This window comes from Eleutherodactylus coqui, chromosome 8 (assembly GCF_035609145.1).
Source record: "Eleutherodactylus coqui strain aEleCoq1 chromosome 8, aEleCoq1.hap1, whole genome shotgun sequence".
Classification (NCBI taxonomy): Eukaryota; Metazoa; Chordata; class Amphibia; order Anura; family Eleutherodactylidae; genus Eleutherodactylus; species Eleutherodactylus coqui.
The window spans coordinates 97,288,785-97,307,417 of record NC_089844.1 but is presented as its reverse complement, the minus strand read 5'-3'; the positions used below and the strand labels follow the sequence as shown (position 1 = coordinate 97,307,417).

General features: G+C 44.8%; 1 protein-coding gene across 1 annotated transcript in view; it reads left to right on the top strand.

Moving 5' to 3' along the window:
• The window catches only part of KLF7 (KLF transcription factor 7), a 143,703-nt gene that overhangs the window by 91,187 nt on the left and 33,883 nt on the right, over positions 1-18,633 (top strand). The window contains exon 2 of the mRNA XM_066576097.1: positions 6,639-7,251. Coding sequence (XP_066432194.1) covers positions 6,639-7,251 — 613 coding nt within the window. The remainder of the gene's footprint in view (positions 1-6,638; positions 7,252-18,633) is intronic.

Sequence of the window (18,633 nt, the reverse complement as noted above, 5' to 3'; positions counted from 1 at the left end):
TTTATTTTGGTTTACTTGACAACCAATTGTACAAGATGCAGTGGACTTCATATAATGCAATAGATAAATGGGGCAGGGTCTCCAAGCCAACTTTTGAGGATTGATTTGACTTGCAATTGAGTGTTCTAAAACACATTGTTACATTGGCACCACATATATCTTTGGTGAACTTGAGGCAATAAATAGTGGCAGGCGGCCTTCATGCCCCAAGAACTATAAGTTTTCTCAAGAGGCAAGACACACGGTGACAATTGGTTATATTTTTCACTCCGAGATAGTGTTAAGTGAACAAAACCAGTAGAACTTTGTTTCGGGTTGAACATTGCTAGGAGTTCAGTTGAGCATGAAGCCAAACCAAACTTTTAGCAAAGTTCTACTTAAAACATAGTTCTACGCAAATCAGGGCTCTACTGGTTTGTTCACTCAGCACTAGTCCCAAGCACTGGTGCATAACACTGTCTGAGAGCCATAAAAACCCTGGATAACACTCTCAGAACTTTTATGGCTCTTAGACAGTGTTACACACCAGTTTTAGGGGTATTGGTGAACTTCCGCTTCAAACTAATTCAGACAAAAATAAACTTTTTGCAAAAGTTTGGCAAAGCAGTCGAATTGAACTTTTTACAAATTTGCTCATCACTACTTCCAAAATTGCTGCTTACTGTAAAATAACCAGTTTGGATGTCAAGGGGCAGTAGGAAAACCAAGATAGTGCGTTCCAGCATTGTAAAAAATATGACTTGCTAAGGTTCTTATGAGCGAGTGTTTTTTAATCATTTGCACATTTACTGAGTCTTCAATAGATGTTATCATTTTTACAGTACCAGAGCCCACTGTCTTTGTTTTTGTGCATCTACCCGGGATCTGGCCCAGCATCTTCCACCTCTGTGCACTTCGACTTCTGACACAGAGCATTGCCATTGTGCCAGTTTAGGCCTCCTGCATATGGCTGGGTCGGATTCCGATAGCGAGATCCGAGCCAGTGCGCAGCCAGAGACCCATACTCACCTGTCTGGATCCACGCGCGAGTGTCTTGGCCAGAGCACCGACGCGCATTTGCAGGGCAGGGCATGACGCAACATTGCGCAAGCGATGACGCGGATCCGCGGTGATTTCAAAATTGGCATTTTGGAATCGCTGTGAATCAAACGGCTTCCATTGACTGCAATGGAAGCTGTCCATGTGATTTCCCACACCAAATAGAGCATGCTGCAATTCTTCCTCGGCAAGCGGAAATCGCAGGTGAATTGTTTGACATTGCATGCTATGGACAGACATTGCTGTGGAATTCCTGGCGGGTGTCTGGCTGCGAATTCTGAAGCAAAAAAACGTCCGTGGGCATTGGGCCTAAGGCCGCCTGCAGACGAGCGGGTCGGATCTGGCAGCGAGAATTCTCGCCGCGCGATCCGAACCGAGAGCCTGCAGGGACGAGCGCGTACTCACCCGCGCCTGGCGGCCCCGGCTCTTTCATGTGCCGGCTGCCGCGCAGCCGGCGCATGCGCAGACCGGAGCCGGCGGCTGGGTGAGTGCGTGCCCCGCAGAAAATTAGGACATGCCGCGCGAGATTTCGCGCGGCCAAACCGCAGCCGTCTGCATAGGAGTGCGTATTGTAATGCACTCCTATGCAAACTTTCAGCGGCGGAAATCCCGCGGGAAATCCCGCGGCGGGATTTCCGCTCGTGTGCATGCGGCCTAAGGGTGATGATTTGTACTTTTACACTTTATTTTCCTGTATTCATCCTGTTGAGGGACAGTAGCTGGCACATCATGGCATCGCAAATTTCAAACAGGAAGTTCATTTGCATTAAAAAAATATGAGCTCGGCATAAGAAGCTGTTGGCTTCCTGCTGGCTCCTTTATTTACCTCGTTGACTCCTGGATCCTACCTTATTTTCTGTTCTTGCCTTAATCTGTATGTACATCCTTAAACATTTTTTGCCACGTCTTTGAGAGCCTTATTGATTTCATTAGGACAGTACATACCCCTAAAGCTTCATTCATGTAGCCAACATGTCAGAAGATGCTTAAAGGAGCTCATAGCCTTCAAATAGAAATGTGTCTTACATCAATAAATCGATACAAAGCATTACCCAACATGTTGAGGGGTCTAGTTTCATAATCTGCCCCTTCATCCTTCCTCTTGAAGAAAATGGCCAATATTTGCGTTCCACTCTCTTCGCTACAGTAGCTATAGAAAATCCATTTGAGCAGCTGAACCCATTCCACCTAAAATCAGTACTATTCATAATAATGCCGGGTTCAGACATCAATAAAATAGCTCTGGAGGTAGTTAATGGCCAACCGTGCTTTAGGAGTGGATTTGCTATTGTGAAACAGTTTTTTTTTCTATTTGCCGTGCTTTGTATATTGGTATGTGTATCAAAATAATCTATTCTGACATCTTTTGCAGCCCGAATTCCAGTTACATGAAATATTACGGAGTTGGTTTCTCATAGCAATTCATTAAAATTTCAACTCTCTCACTATTTCAGCTCCTAAATCTCCATCATATTAGACTGGCCCTGGGCAACCATTTTAATAACCACAAAATAGCTTATTTTCCAAAGTGCTTAAACTCAGAGGAAATATATCTATGTTCCCCATTGTCTCTAGGCATCCATTATGCTTTATAAAAGCTGTTATTGTCAGCCTGCTAACCGTTGCCTAAAGTTAATAACATGTTAATTTCTCACGGTATAACTTCATGCAAACCCTTAATCCAGCTCCGTTCGTCAATGAAAGTAGCGTAAAGTAGCTTTTTTATATGGTGTATTTAGAAAGTGTTTTAGATAAATTGGTATTCATGGTGCTGTTTCCTGAATTCCACTGAGAAGTTGTTACAGGCTAGTAAAAAGAAATGGGAGCAGAATGAATGTTATCGCAGCCTTTCAGATATTCCTGGAATGCTTTGCAGCTTTTTTCTTTTTTTTTATCATTTATTGTGCACGAGCAAACAGATGCTGTAAGCCCTTCACATCTCGGGGCTAAAGACAGAATGACAGCAGAATTCTAAACCTTAGGAAACTTATTAACCACTGAACTTTCAATGTTACCCTGGACAAAATGACTTTTTGCTTAAAAAGTAGCAAAAGTTCTCACAAACCAAGAACAAGTGGTGCACAGTGTGTTCTTACGTATCCCTAGCTTTATTCTGTCTGGAAGTACCACTCTGTTAATGTAAAAAAAAAAGTCAACGGCACATGTTTTTGGTCCCATGATCAGAGGTTCTCATTGAGAAAAGGGCTTCATCCATTTGATGGTCCTTTAGAGCTTACTGTATATATTGCTTTGTGTTTCTTTCTAGTTGTATAATTAGGGGCAGAGGTTCAGAGTATTGGAAGAAAAATGGAACAAGTGCTGAGCTCATGATCTGTGCCAACAACGCTGTAATTGATTTATTCATTTCCTGTAATGGTATAGTTCTGGGTTGGAGATCCTTGTATTGTAACCTATGCAGCAGAACAGGGTCAAGGGAAGCCAGAGGTTGGTGCACGGTTAGTATCTGTTGCAGTACAGAGGAGCAGGCAAGTAGCGTAGTCAGGGGAAACCAGAGGTCGGTGCAGTTAGTATCTGTTGCAGTACAAAGAAGCAAGCAAGTAGCATAGTCAGGGGAAGTCAGAGGTCGGTGCGCAGTTAGTATGTTGCAGTACAGAGGAGCAGGCAAGTAGCGTAGTCAGGGGAAGCCAGAGGTCGGTTGGCGGTTAGTATCTGTTGCAGTACAGAGGAGCAGGCAAGTAGCGTAGGCAGGGGAAGCCAGAGGTCGTTGTGTGGTTAGTATCTGTTGCAGTACAGAGGAGCAGGCAAGTAGTGTAGTCAGGAGAAGCCAGAGGTTGGTGTGTGGTTAGTATCTGTTGCAGTACAGAGGAGCAGGCAAGTAGCGTAGTCAGGGGAAGCCAGAGGTTTGGGTGCATGGGTGCAGTTAGTATCTGTTGCAGTACAGAAGAGCAGGTAAGTAGCATAGTCAGGGGAAGCCAGAGGTTGGGGCATGGTTAGTATCAGTTTAGTTGCAGAGAAGCAGGTAGGTGGTGGCGCTTGACACAATCATTTCGCAATGGTGCAGTGGAAGGGCCAGGCTTTTATAGGAAGTCCAATCAGAAGCAGGGCAGAGCCAAGACAGGAAACTCGATGAGGGGTATGGGAACGAGGTTAAAGTCCAGCAGGGGAGCTGTCCAGAAGGCTAGATAGCTCAACAGGGAGAGCTGCTGGTTGTGGCATAAAAGCTCCTGGGTTCGAGCCCTGACATTTGCATCCTAGCATAATATGAAGTGCTTTACAATCTGTAATATATAGGTTTTCTAAGCAATTCCATAAAACGTCCCACTGTTTGAAGGGCTCTCATAGCAAATATGTTCTGTAAGTGAATATGCGGGGCTTCAAGATATTCAAAAAAAGCCTTATGGTTGTCCTTTGAGTATGTAATAGAAATTTAATCTGTAGTTTATAGCAGTTTGTATTCTTTCTGTTGACTTGCAAGAAAAGCTACAATACGGCTGCCCATGTCTGGTGCCACTATAGCTTGAGCAGAGACATGGTGGCTTTGGTAGAGAATGCAGTAGAGAGTTGTCCACGATAAATAAGTCATTGGTCAGGATGGTGGCTCAGTGTTTAGCACAGAGCTGCTAGATTTGAATCTGACCAAATACTTCTGGCCGGACAGTGTATGCAGAGATACGTTAAATCTTACTCTAGAAGTAGTGAATAAAGTTCTCATGAGGACAAGTTTTTCAATTAGGGAAAATGTCAAAGTGGAAAAAAATCCTGTGAATAAGGTACAACCTGATAGCGTAATGAAAATACCACGAGTCCACAGGGTTCTCAGGGTCCTGACATCTCCATTTATTAGTAATGCCAGCATAAAAGATGCGTTTTGAGGCAATAACACCTCTTCCTCATTACTGCTGGAGACACGCTTGATGGAACGCAGAGGTACTTGGATGTGCACCACTGAATGGACGACATTTAGTTAAGGCTGCTAGTGCTAGGGCTTGTCCACCACCCCATTGGAAACAAACTAATCCAACCAACAGTACACCATTAGCTTAAAAGGGTTCAGGAGATGATGATAATGGAGGGTCTCACTTCTATTAAAGATAACCATGAAACATTTCTGAAGACATGGGATCATTGGATAAGTTTCCAATAATCTTCTGAATATAAATCTTTTTTGTTATAACAACAACAGCTTCAGCTGTTAAATAAGTTTACTATATGTTTTGTTTATTTTTACTTTGCTGCCTATTTGCATCCCGGGGAGCATTTATTCTTTTTTCTGCAGCTAAGTTTAGTTATTAGTATTTAATACTGTGTTTCCCCTAAAAGTAGGACTTACCTTGAAAATAAGCAATACCTACCTAGCAGGCATCGTCCGGAGCTCCGGTGCACTTGTTTCAGTCCTCAACAGCCCACAGAACATCGCTTCCTGGTAACGAAATTCAATGCGATGGTTGTGATTGGCTTTTTTTAAGCGCTGCATTGATTGGCTAAGCTGCGGTGCTTGAGAACCAATCAGAGCCATCACTTGTTGGAGGCGGGGTTTATGAACTCCGTTACCAGGAAGCAATGTCCTGTCAGCTGCTGAGGACTGAAGCAAGAGCACCGGAGCTCCGGTGACCAGCAAGAGGGACCCGGACGGCGTCTGCTAAGACATTCCCCAGAAATAAGACCCTGTGCCTCTTTTGGGGCAAAATTAACATAAGACGATGTCTTATTTTGGGAGAAACATGGTATATTTGTTCATATACAATGCAGAATGTTCTTTAATGTAAACCTTACATACACTTATTTTGTAGATAGTCTAATGTTTAGTAACAAAAGACTTATCTGATTGTAAACTTTATTTACCTGTTTCTTTCTAGAAACTCAAGAAACAGAATTTAAAAATTATCTATCTATCTATCTATCTATCTATCTATCTATCTATCTATCTATCTATCTATCTATCTATCTATCTATCTATGTGGTGGTTTATACATAGGACTGCAAGTAAACCTTCTACAGCCACATTAGGCTGCCTTCACATCTACATTCTTCTTCTGGTAGAATGCCAGGGAGCTGAGTGCAAATCAGCCAGACCCCATTATAGTCAATGAAGTCCCTTCTGCGCTGTTCGGTTCCATCATATGCTGGACCTGTTCGGTCCGGGGCTTCTCCCTTCCTGCTCCCCAAACGGAGCAGAAAAACGGAATCTCCGCCACAGTTGTGAAAGCAGCCTTCCACTGACCATACGCATTAGATGTAAATTAGCCAAGCCGATTTTGGTGGGACCAGCTGATAGTTTAATATTTATGGGAGCCTTCTGACTTTCCACCCATGTATCAGATATTGGGGACATAATGATCTCTTGTTCTTGGGAGATAATCCCCTGGCAGAGGTGTCTGGCAATGGCTTTCTCCGCTCTCTACATTTAGAGCATATGTGCACTTAACCAATCCAAGCATGTATATGTATGGGCTGAGATAACTGATGGCTAGACGAGTGTATGGGTAGTTTTCTACCGACAGCTGCAGTGGCTGGGCTAGCCGCAAGTCATGCTAGCATTAAGTTGAACATTTCAGAAGTGTACTGCAATTATTGGAATGCTTTGATATGTTATATTAAATATGCTTTGCTGATGAAACTTTTCTCTTCTCGCTTCCTAGACCTGTCTGGAGTTGGAACGGTATTTGCAGACCGAACCAAAGAAGATGTCAGAGACATTTGGGGAAGATTTCGACACTTTCTTGAATGGCTCCATATCCCAAGGTACAGATGGATGCGCCCGTAAGCTGGATCCCATTGTAATTCCTGTAGACATCAGTACATATGAGAAGCGTCCTAGTATGGACCTGTTACTTTCACAGGACAAACTGCTGTCTGAGACCTGCGTGAGCTTACAGCCGGCCAGCTCCTCTACGGAATGTTATACATCTGTAAACCAGGCACAGCTTAACGCAGTCACGTCGTTAACGCCGCCATCTTCCCCTGAACTCAGCCGGCATCTGGTCAAAACATCGCAGTCTCTGTCAGCTTTGGATGGAACCGTAACATTAAAACTGGTTGCAAAAAAAGCATCTGTTAGCTCTGGAAAGGCCACCGAATCCTCCGCATCCGCCATAACATCAAAGTGTGGTCTAAGTGACAGTGAGCAGGCGGGGAACGCGGGAGAGGCGTCACCTGAAAATAAGAAAAGAGTTCACAGGTGCCAGTTTAACGGTTGCCGAAAAGTCTACACAAAGAGCTCACATTTGAAGGCCCACCAGAGAACGCATACAGGTACGTGGCTTTACCTACTTTTTTATGCAAAACTTCCGTAAAGTGTCTGGAAAATGTATCTGTCTTCCAATGATCGATCGGAAATACCCAATGATTGTTCAGTGTAAATGCATGCCAAGTAAACGATATATACGATCGCTACGTCATCGCTGGTTGCGCGCTTCTTTTGATTTACCTTGCCGTGTAAAAGGGCGATAAAGATCAGAAATAGTGGCTTGTGATAATAGTAATTACAAGAAGTGTTTTATGCATCCTTGGTAAGGTAAAAGCATTGTAAGATGGAATTAAACTTATCTTCCTTGCTCATTTAAAGGAGTTTTGTGGGACTTGGTTATTGATGGCCTATCATTAGGATATTTTATCAGTATCAGATCAGTGGTGGTCTGTATATTGCATAGTGGCTGGGACTGGTATTGCAGCTCAGGCCTATTCACTTGGAATAGGTGCAGGAAAGCCTTGTGAGCTGTCACAGTCTGAGCGCTATAAGAAGAGTGCCGAAGTCAATCCTCCCCCACCGATCTGATATTGATGGCATATCCTAAGGATAGGAAAACCCCTTTAAGGCTATGTTCACACAAGAAGGATACGCTGTGGAATGTCCACTGCAAAATGTCTGATAAGGCGGCCTGAAATCTGCAAGACATAAAGTTGCTGTTTGTTGCGGATTGTGGTGTTTATTTAGCTAATGGTGTGGTTTTTTTCAATGAGTCTTTAGTACGATTTTGATTTCTGTTATTTTATGCAGGTTTTCCAGGGGTTTAAAATGCTTATTTTGGTAATAAAGAATTAATAACTTAATTCAAAGGAGAAAAAAACGAACTCCTTGGTGATATCCTGTCTTTTCCACAGGAGTCATTTTGGTTGTTACCATGTTGTCCCATTTGTGGTGTGGTTGTAGTGGAGGTGCAAGTAGTCATATTTAAAAGGTTCGCTGCAACGTATTTCTAGTCTTGTTAATCATCACTGAAATCGTCAGGTAGCTATACTGTGTGTGTATATATATATACACACATATATAAATATTTATACATAAAACAAACATCTCTTTATGTTCCTAAGGCCTCATGCTCACGGCCGGGTCGGGTTCCGCCTGCAAAATCTTGCAGCGGAATCAGACCCGGCGCCCCCCAGAGACCCTATACTCACCTGTCCAGATCTGCCGTGAGTGTCTCAGCCGGCGAGCTAGCATGCATGCGTAATGCAGCTCATGATGCGCTGGACTGTGACGCGGATTCTCGCGGTACTTCTGCAGTGCTTACTGCGTGGAATATCGCGGGACGGACAGCTTCCATTGACAGTGTAGAACATGCTGTGCTTCTCCCCCGGAAGTGGAAAATTGCAGTTGATTTCGGCTTGTGGGCAGGGGGGAATCTTTTAAACTAGCATGTCTATGGACGGACATTGCTGCACAATTTGCGGACGTCTGGCACTGTGATTTAAAGCGATCTAAAAGAAAAAGTGGCTTCGCTGCCCAAAGGCAACCAGAGTTTAGAATTCAGTTAGCAGTCTACACTGAAAAACGTTATGGAGTTCACCTACATGGGCAAAAGGAAGAGGCAGATCTGAGACATGCATGAAGACTTGTGCTGATCACTACACTGAAACCAGGTGATGCAATAAGGCTTTATGCAAATATGGCGGAAATCCACAGCAATTTACACTACCATAAACGGAGATGAGATTTAAAATCCATAGCATTTTTATTCTTTGCAGAATTGCTATACATTTTCTAGCTATTAAAAAAAGCGATGACCTATCTTTAGGACAGATGGGTCATCAATAGCTGAGCGGCAGTGGTCCGCCTCCCAGGTACCTTGCCGATCAGCTGTGTGCTGGCCACTGTAACGCTATACAAAGCAGACAGCAAACAGCTCCGTACATTTCAGTGGTCTGGTGTGGTATTGCAGGCACAGCTTACATTGATGTAAATGGGAGCTGTACCTGCAATACCATGCTGAGCCACTGCACAATGTATGGAGCTTTCTGCACTGTCACCATAGCCCAGCAAACAGCCGATTGGCAGGGATCCAATCAGTCATTACCTTTCCTAACGATAGGTCATCATTTTTTAAGAGCCCGAAAACTCCTTTAGGGCCCATTTCACACAAGCGTGTTTAAAGTTCTTTGTAATAAACCAGGCTTTACGGACCATAACATGGCACTAATGAAAATCTACGAATCTATTTACATGGGCACATGAAATTCATATGTATTTGAAAACGCTGCGTTCACTACTTTCCTCCATTTACAGATGTAATACACTCCTTGAAGTCTATGGATAGAGATGAGTATATTGATGCATCTATATTGCATCCGTATTTATATTCATCGGTATTATAAAATAAAAGCAGATGGAATACTGATGGCAAAGTCATGCAATTTCATCTGTAATATGGGCGTATTACGTATCTGTATTACGAACGTTTACAATATGTTTGTGTTAAAGAGGCTTACGGTTCCTGGTAGTCTTGTGATTGGAGATGGTTGTCAACTGAACAGTTCTCATACATTCCTATATTCACTCTTAAGGCCTTCTTCAGACATCGTAGGCGCAATGGTGAACACTTCAGCACAATGTATTTGCACAATGAAAAAGGTTTATGAGGTACATTTGCGCGCGTATCGGTGCAAGAAATGCACATGCAAAAAAGGGAGATGGGAATGAACTCATTGATATCCATGGGTTCTATTCTCTGTGTGTTGCAATTGTTAATACATCTGTATGAAGCCGCCCTAAGACAAGTGCCATCTACCACCCTTCAATCCGAATGTGTCATTGCAAGCAACTACCGTGTTTCCCTGAAAATAAGACTCTGTCTTATATTAATTTTTGCCTCAAAAGAGGCACAGAGTCTTATTTTTTGGGGTTGTCTTATAAATGTTATCTACCAGCCGGCGTTTGGGTCTCTTGTGCTGGTCTCCGTCGCCGATGCAGGCTTCCCTGTCCTCTGGCACGCCGACAGAGCAGTTTTTCCTTGTAGTGGGGCTTGAATACCCCGCCTCCAGCAAGCTAATGCTCTGATTGCTTAATCAATTGCCATGTCAGCCAATGAGAGTCGGCGCTCAATTAACCAATCACAGCAATTCACTGAATGACCTAATTTAATGACATCAGAGTTTAGCTTGCTGGAAGCGGGGTGTTCAAGCCCCACTATCAGGAAGAACTGCTCTTTTGGGGTGTTGGAGGAGCTAGGACATATTTTTGGGGAATGGCTTATATTTCATGGTAGGGCTTATTATCGGGGTAGTGCTTACTATCATGGAAACACGGTAAGATCGGGATCATATAGGACAGTTTACTGCAGCTTTTGATGCATGTTTTCTTAGCCAAAGCCAGGAGTGCATCTGAAGGGAGGAAACATATTTACTTAGCCTCTTTTGTACTTTTTTCCTCGCTTTTGGAGAAAAAAGATGCATAAAAAGCTGTACTGTGTGAATCTGGTCTAAAGAGTGATAAGGCTCTCATTGCCACATTACACAGTTTTTTTCTAATGGATTATGTCCAAATCTAAAGAAAACCTGGCATGGCCCATCAGATGCCATATGTATGAAGGCATTCCCTCCTAGAAGCATCCCGATGGAGCCTATGGGGCAGCACATGGAGGCTGCATGGTAATTGGCCAGCCCCCATATATGGGGCTTTACTGCATGGGTGAGGCTTTATATTTGGTAATAAGTACAAAATAGCATGATTGTAAATTATACCCCACTGTTGGGTTGGCAGTCTGCTAGCTATGGCAAACATGGCATGCAGTGGAGAGATGGCAGAAGGGCATTGACAAAATGCAGAAATGGAAAGATCAGACAGCAGATAAATAAGCAAACTGAACCTGCGCCAGGAATTGATTGTTTTCTCTTCTCCTGTAGTTTTTCAGCAGACAGTTTAAGCCAATTAGTAAGGATTATCTTTTGAAAATCATAAAGTCTTCGGAGCGTCCAGAGATATATTTAACAGTACATAAAATCTGCATTAATATCTGAGACTGGTGAGAAGATGGGCTGCACTTCCCGTAAACACGGTGCAGTCACCCGGCCGCACAGGGCCATGATTCACAGATCTAATTTAAGTAGTGTTATATATCCTTAGGAAAGGCTGCACGCTCAAACGTAGATGCTTTATAATGGCCAAAAAACAAACGAGGGACTACTGAGGGGATTAGCTGAATTGTGTCAGCGGTCTGATGTGAGCGCCTGCATGGCCTGTGGGACTACACATCACCGGAGAGAAAAAAATAATACTGCCATGTCTGTATGCTCCAGAAATAAGCTCTGGAGCACTTTTTCTTAAAACTTTATAATGTTAGGTTCCTCTATTATTCCTCCTGGAAATGTATATGAATTGACAATATATTGTGTTGCAGACAAGCCCAGGTCCTCCTTCATGGCTGAATAAGCTGTGCTGGTCTGAAGCACGTTGGTTACAGGTGTAGGTGCTGCACTCGTGTGGTTTTAATCAACTTTCAATAAACAAGATACGTTCTAATTTGGTGCTGAACCCTCCTTTAGATTTTGGCCATTCTGGGTTCCAACACCGTCGGATCCTGTCCAATCGTGCTGAAGATGTCATGTCATATAGACAAGGGGGGTGGTTAAACTCAGATGTCATTTCCAGGATGAATAAATAGACTACATAGTAGTTCAAAGAAAACGTGGGCTACCATTCTTATGTTATGTTATTTAGTATCAATTAAAGGGGTTGTATCAAGATTATCCACAGGATAGGGGGTAACTTGCTGATCGGTGGGGCTCTGACCTCTGAGACTATTGTCATCAACAGGGGGTCCCATGTTACCGTCCTCCGAACTGCAGAGTTACTGCACCTCCCACAGCGAGGAGGAGACCGAATGGAGCGCTGGATGCACAAGCATACTGTCACTGCATTCATTTTCAGTGGGACTGTGGAGACAATCAAGCAGGCAGCACTTGGGTATTCCTATCAGCGGTCCTGAAATGTACGGAGCGCCAACTGCTCATGCTCACCAGCGCTCCATTCATCCCGACATCACTGCGGGGGAGAAGCGACCTCTGCAGCGACAGGCAGAGCGTGAGATCGGCAGACAGACCCTCACTGATCAGCAAGTTATTCCCTCTCCTGTGGATAGGGGATAACTTGTAATATTGGTGCACCCCCCTTATAATAGTCCACAATTTACTGTTAATACTTGAAATGGTCCCATTTTGCCTTTTGGGTAATGTACCAGTCTCATTATTAAAGGGGTTTTCCAGGTTATTTCTATTGATCATCCATAGTTGATCAGCTGGGGTCCGCCGCTCAGACCCTGGTCAATCAGTTAATTGGGCACCCATTGTCAGTGTATGGAGGGGAAGCAGATGCCTCTGACCCCTGTGTAGTTGCCAGCACTATGCCAGCACTAGTAATTGTAGGTGCAACTCCTATTAAAATCCATGAGGGCTGTGCCTCAGTAACCTGCGCCAGCCACTACACAGAGATGGGAGATATTTGCTTCCGCTCCGCACCCTGTGTGCTTTGGCATTGACGGTGGGCAGGATCCCAAGTGGCAAACCCCATCTGATAAATTATTGATGACCTGTCCTGAAGATAGGTCAGCAATAGAAATAGTCTGGAAAACCCCTTTAAATAAATAGCCTAGTGACATAGTTACTTAGTGACTCCTATAAGGCTGGAGGTGTACATTGGGAATGTGATATTGACCCGAATTCATGTTGAACCTGATACTGGCACACAGAAGTATCCTGATACTGCAGGACAAAAAGATCCTTGGGTTAGATGGTGCATGTGTATGCAGGCACATAGGAGAATCTCTTGTGTGAAAGTGGATGATAAAACATGGATAATTCAATTAGCTAAAGCCAGATTACATATAAGAAGGACATATGTGCACATTCAGGGTATGACCACACTCTTCAGCAAAGGTCTTTGAAAAGAACCGGCCCCGGAGTAGGAAAGGTAAACTGAGGAAGACACAGGTAATTAATAGGATTCTGCAACAGTGACAGAACAATACTAAACTAATATTATGTCTAATCTCTCTGTACATTGTGGGTTAAAGTGTAGACACTGTTAACGATGTAGCAGAGCTGGTTTGTCATTCAGCTAATTCCTTCACACAATATATTCTGTGTTGTGTGAACCAAACCAGTAGAACCTTGTTTCGGGTCGAACTGTGCTAAAAATTCAGTTCAACAAACCAGAACCAAGCTTTTAGCAAACTTCAACCCAAAACAGGGTTCTACTGTTTCTCTTCGCTCAAAACTAGTCCTGAACACTGGTGTATAACATTGTGTGAGAGCCATGAAAGCCGTGGATAACGGTGATATACAGTGATATACAGATATTTATGGCTCTTAGACATTGTTACACAGCAGTTTTAGGAGTTTTGGTGAACTTCTGATTCGGTTTTTTAATTTGGACCAAACCAAACTTTTTGCAAAAGTTCAGCAAACCAACCGAACCGAACTTTCTAAAAGTTCTGTCATCACTGATCATGTTATTGTTGAGCCAAGATAACACAATAAGCTTATCTGCAGTCCTAGAGAAGACCACAGACAGAACCCTGAGTTGCATCAAATGACAAACTCACTACAACTACATCTGTATGCCCAAGGCCCAATGTCCACTGGCGGATCGGAATCCGCATGCAAGAGCTTGTAGTGGAATCTGACCCTGCCTGCGTCCGGTCTTCTATTGTCTTCACTGCAGATGTGTGGAAGCGCTGGGTGGTGCGGCGCCGCACATGCACAGTGGAGTTTTTTTCTTTTAAAAACTCTTGCTTTCCCGTGGAATCCGTGGCCCGTCCACAATTGAATTGCGAATGGGCTGCGGCTTGGACGGCTTCCATTGACTTCAATGGAAGGCGTGTGTGCGGGATCTGCCCTGAAATGGAGCATGCTGCGATTTGTTTTCTGGACCAAAAGCTCCGCAAACAATTCTGCATGCTTTAATTCAGTTGTGGACGCCCATGCTTCCCTGTGGACGGTTTGATTTGCGGATCTTTTGCGCGGGTGACCCGCGTGGATTCCGCAAATCAGATCCGCCCGTGGACATTGGGCCCTAGGATGGCTTTACACTGGACAATCGTCGCCTGAATAGTCCCTAACGCGTACGAACAACTGTTGTTTGTGTACTTTTGCGTAGAGCAATTGTTCCACTTCACGATCACTTAACGAATTGTTGGCAGCATTTCCACGCGCTGACATATCGTTCGTCCACCAGTCAGGGGGTGTGAGGTTGTCCGGCGGATGTTAATTTAAAGTACCGCCCCCTGCCCAATGCATGTTCATTATTCCGCGAGCGGAAGAAAAATGGCAGCATGCTTTATCTTACTGCGGATTCCGCGTATATGAGCTTCATGGCTCTACGGATGCGTTCGATCTGCAAGTAACATAGCGTATGGACGCCGATTCGTACAAGCTAGAGAGAGCGAGGAGAGAGATCTCACCCCATGACATAAGAGAATGCCGCCTGCGCCTGCGCCTATACGATGTTGGCCTACTTTCTGATGTTATTCCCTGCCTCAGCGGACAATACGCTGTCCATACGCATACATCCGCACGTAAAATCGCACGCAGTTTGTTTCTGCAATCATTCGCATGCCGAATCCAACCCGCTCGTGTGCGCCCGGCCTCATTCCCTTGTACATCATGTTATTGCTGAGTCAAGCTAAATAATAGCTTCATCTGCAGTCCTATAGAAAACCACAGGCGGCGCCCTGAGCTGCGCAAATGACAAACTCAGCCCTGCTACGTCTGTATACCATAAACATATATATATATATATAGGCGGTGTGAATGTGATGAATCCCCCGTGATCCGTTCTACCTATAAGACTTGTTTTGTTCCGGACGCACGAGATTTAATTGATTTGTTTGCGTTATTTTCCATGCACATTTTCCACGAAGTCACGATGGGGTTAAATTGTACATCTATTCGGTTTCCCTTCACCCTCCAGAGACTGAAATAGCGAGAGGAGGTGAATAAACTATAATTAGGGCTGCACAGAGCGCCGGAGAAAGGTGTTGGAGAAGACGATGGGCCGATAAGGAGGAAGGCAGGTGGGGGATGAGGAGCCATGATGATGATTGTTGCTAAGTAACCCCTTCAGCGGTGGATGCCGTGTGCTAATTGGCCGGCTGTTAGATCCTGGGTGCCGGCCCTGGCTGGCTACTCAGCTGTTTCTTCTGTTGCTAGACTACTGCATCTCTTCTCGGGCGCGCTCTACATCCCGGCAGCTAATTGGCTGGCTGGCTGGTGTTTCTGCCGGGTACCAGTCTGAGCCTGCATCTCGGCTGTTATCCCTGGAGGCAGGAGGGGGAGGGAGGCCGAGCAGTGAGAAGGATATGTCAGCAATTAATGGAGCACAAGTGTAAAGCCTACACAATGTCTGCCACCTGCGGCCCCCCTCAGTCCGCCGGGCCCTCCGCACATCACAAGCCTGGCCTTCCCGGATTAGCTTGGTGACTTTGTTAAAAGATGGATGGAGTTGTTTGTTTTTTTTTCTTTTGACTGGAAATGCACATTAAATTGAGGTTTATCGGCAGTGCTGCAGCAGGGAAATGGTTAAATGTGGTAAATAATGGCGAGGGAGGACATGGCGTCCGGTTTATTTTTATTTGTCGCGCAAAATAAATAAATGATACAATGGAGTTCTTGTAGCTGGTGTGTCACAGCCTTACAGAGAGCTGCTGCCGCTGAGCGTCTCAGAAGGACGGAGCGAACAGCTGGCTGAGGCGCTATGCTTACACTTCAAGATGCCGGAGCCCCAACTGACGTGATTTAAGTCTGCAGCTGTCATAGCCTTCTTGTACAGAATGGGACATCAAAATGTAGGCCGGCACCACACTGCTGGGAGGGCTGGGGAAGGGAAAATCTGCCCGTGTTGCCCGTAGCAACCAATCACAGTACAGCTTTCATGATACATCAGCAGTATAATATATAGCAACCAATCACAGCGCAGCTTTCATTTTACCTCAGCAGCCCCTCAGATTTCATTTCTTACACTGCTGAGGTAAAATGAAAGCTGCGCTGTGATTGGCTGCTATTTCCTATACTGCTAAGGTAAAATGAAAGCTGAGCTGTGATTGGTTGTTATATATTATACTGCTGAGATAAAATAAAAGCTGCGCTGTGATTGCCTGCTATTTCTTATACTGCTGAGGTAAAATGAAAGCTGCGCTGTGATTGGCTGCTATTTCTTATACTGCTGAAGTAAAGTGAAAGCTGTGCTGTGATTCGCTGCTATTTCTTATACTGCTCTTGTAAAATGAAAGCTGCGCTGTGATTGGTTACTATGGGCAACAAAGACAGATTTTCTCCTACAGCTTTCAGTGTGATGTCGGGATACTTTTCCGTGGCCGCCCTATAGATGATAGTCATGACATTAATATGAACAGAACTTACAGTTTCTGGAGAAGAAAAGCCGATTCTTTATTTCCTTCCATTAGGGCCCCGTCACACAAGTATATGCGTATAAACGTTTGCCTATGCACAACACATTTGTGCCATGACTGATGCGCTTTTGCGCACGTTTTGGTGCATCTTGCTGTATATTTTGCACCCCCTCCCCTAATGAGGTCCAGATTTGTTCTTTTTTCCCAGAACTGTGAGGCATGCAGCACATTCGCACACACGGACTTCTATGGGGACCTTTGCTGCGCAAATACACACAAATCTAGAGCTTGCTGCATTTTTTTTTCGTGCACCTCAAATGCGCACGCAACGGACCCATTGAAGTCAATGGGTTATATCCTCTGCGCATTGTGCACGCGAATACGCCCGTGTGAGGGAGCCCGTACGGTCAGAAGACATGATATGTAAATCCGAGTGCAGCACGGACAAGCTGATGACATCCGTGCGGTATTGGTCCAGGCTGTCCGCTGGGATTGATCCATCATTCATCTCATAATGCGTCGCTCTCCATTTTCGGCCCTTGGAAGCCCAGATCATGGCTGACCCGGAACAACCTGCACAGTTCAGGGTGTAGTCTGATTCTGCTACTGAAATATGTTCCATCCATGTTAGGGCAGCTTCATAGCAGCACATTTGCGTGTGTATTGCGCGGAGAATAGAACCCATTGATTTTCATGGGACCGTTTTTATTTTTGACTGCATTCTGCACGTACGAAAAACCCGCAGCGTGCTCTGCTTTAGTGCGTGAAAAATACAGTACAATGCGCTGACATACACATAAAACTACCTCATTCGTGGCACACATATGTTGCGCTGAAGCGCGGGTATCTGTGCGTACGCTCGTGTGAAGGGGCCTTGCATAAATTCTCCTAGTGTTTTAAGGAAAAACAATGTGTTTTGTGGCTTTTTGCTCAGCGAAACAAAAACATAGCCGTGTGCTTCTTCACACAACCGTGTTCGCGTAGGTATTTGCGCATGCAACATCTGCACATGCTAAACACACATTGATTTCAGTGCGTACATTCTCATAAGCACAAGGGAAAAAGTAGGAGCTGCTCTATTTACGGGCGTCTATAGGAGGTGTGAAAGACACGAGGGGAAGGGTGTGAAACTGCGCAAAACAGGGGGAAAAGAACACATCTGGACCTCATTAGGCTGATATTACTACGCGAGAAAAGATAGGACTTTCCTTATATTTTGTTTTGTGTTTTTTTTCCATGCGCAAAGTTTGAACAGCTAAAAAAAAAAGACTTTCCACTGGTACACACACAAATGCACCCTGTTGCAGAAAGCGAATTTGCGCATGCGCCCATATGTTTACGCCCTTAGGGCTTATTCAGATGACCGTATATCAGCTGTGTTTTTATGCCCAGCCGGTATACGGAGTCCCTCTGTGCAGAGGGGGGGGGGGAGGCTGGAAGAGCCGGCAGCAGTGCTCTGAGCTCCCGCCCCCTTTCCGCCCCTCAACACTATTTGCAATAGGAGGGGCAGGACAGGGGCGGAGCTAAGTATGCGACTCAGCTCTGTCCCGTCCCCTCCCATTGCAAATAGTGGCAGGGGGCAGAGAGGGGGCAGGAGCTCAGAGCACTGCTGCCGGCTCTTCTAGCCTCCTCCCCCTGCACAGAGGGACACCTTATATCGGTTGGACGTGAAAACCCAGCCGATATACAGCCGTCTAAAGCCGCCCTTATCTTGTGAAAAAGATAAAACCGGAAAAAAAGGAGGGGGGGAGTTACCCTGCGTACAACGCTGGGAAAAGAAAACCGCTCGCCCTAATTAGGCATTTTATTACCATTCCGAGGGTTTATTCCAATCGTTGCTTGCCATCGCTTCTGCATGTCCTTTACCATACGCAGCAGCGCCCTGTGAGAATGACTTTCAATCTGCTAATTAAGATCGGGACTCAATCACATCAAAAATGAATTCATGCGAACACACGTGCGTACAGGCGGACGTATAAACGCACACGGTCGTGTAAAGGAGGCCTATTTCAGA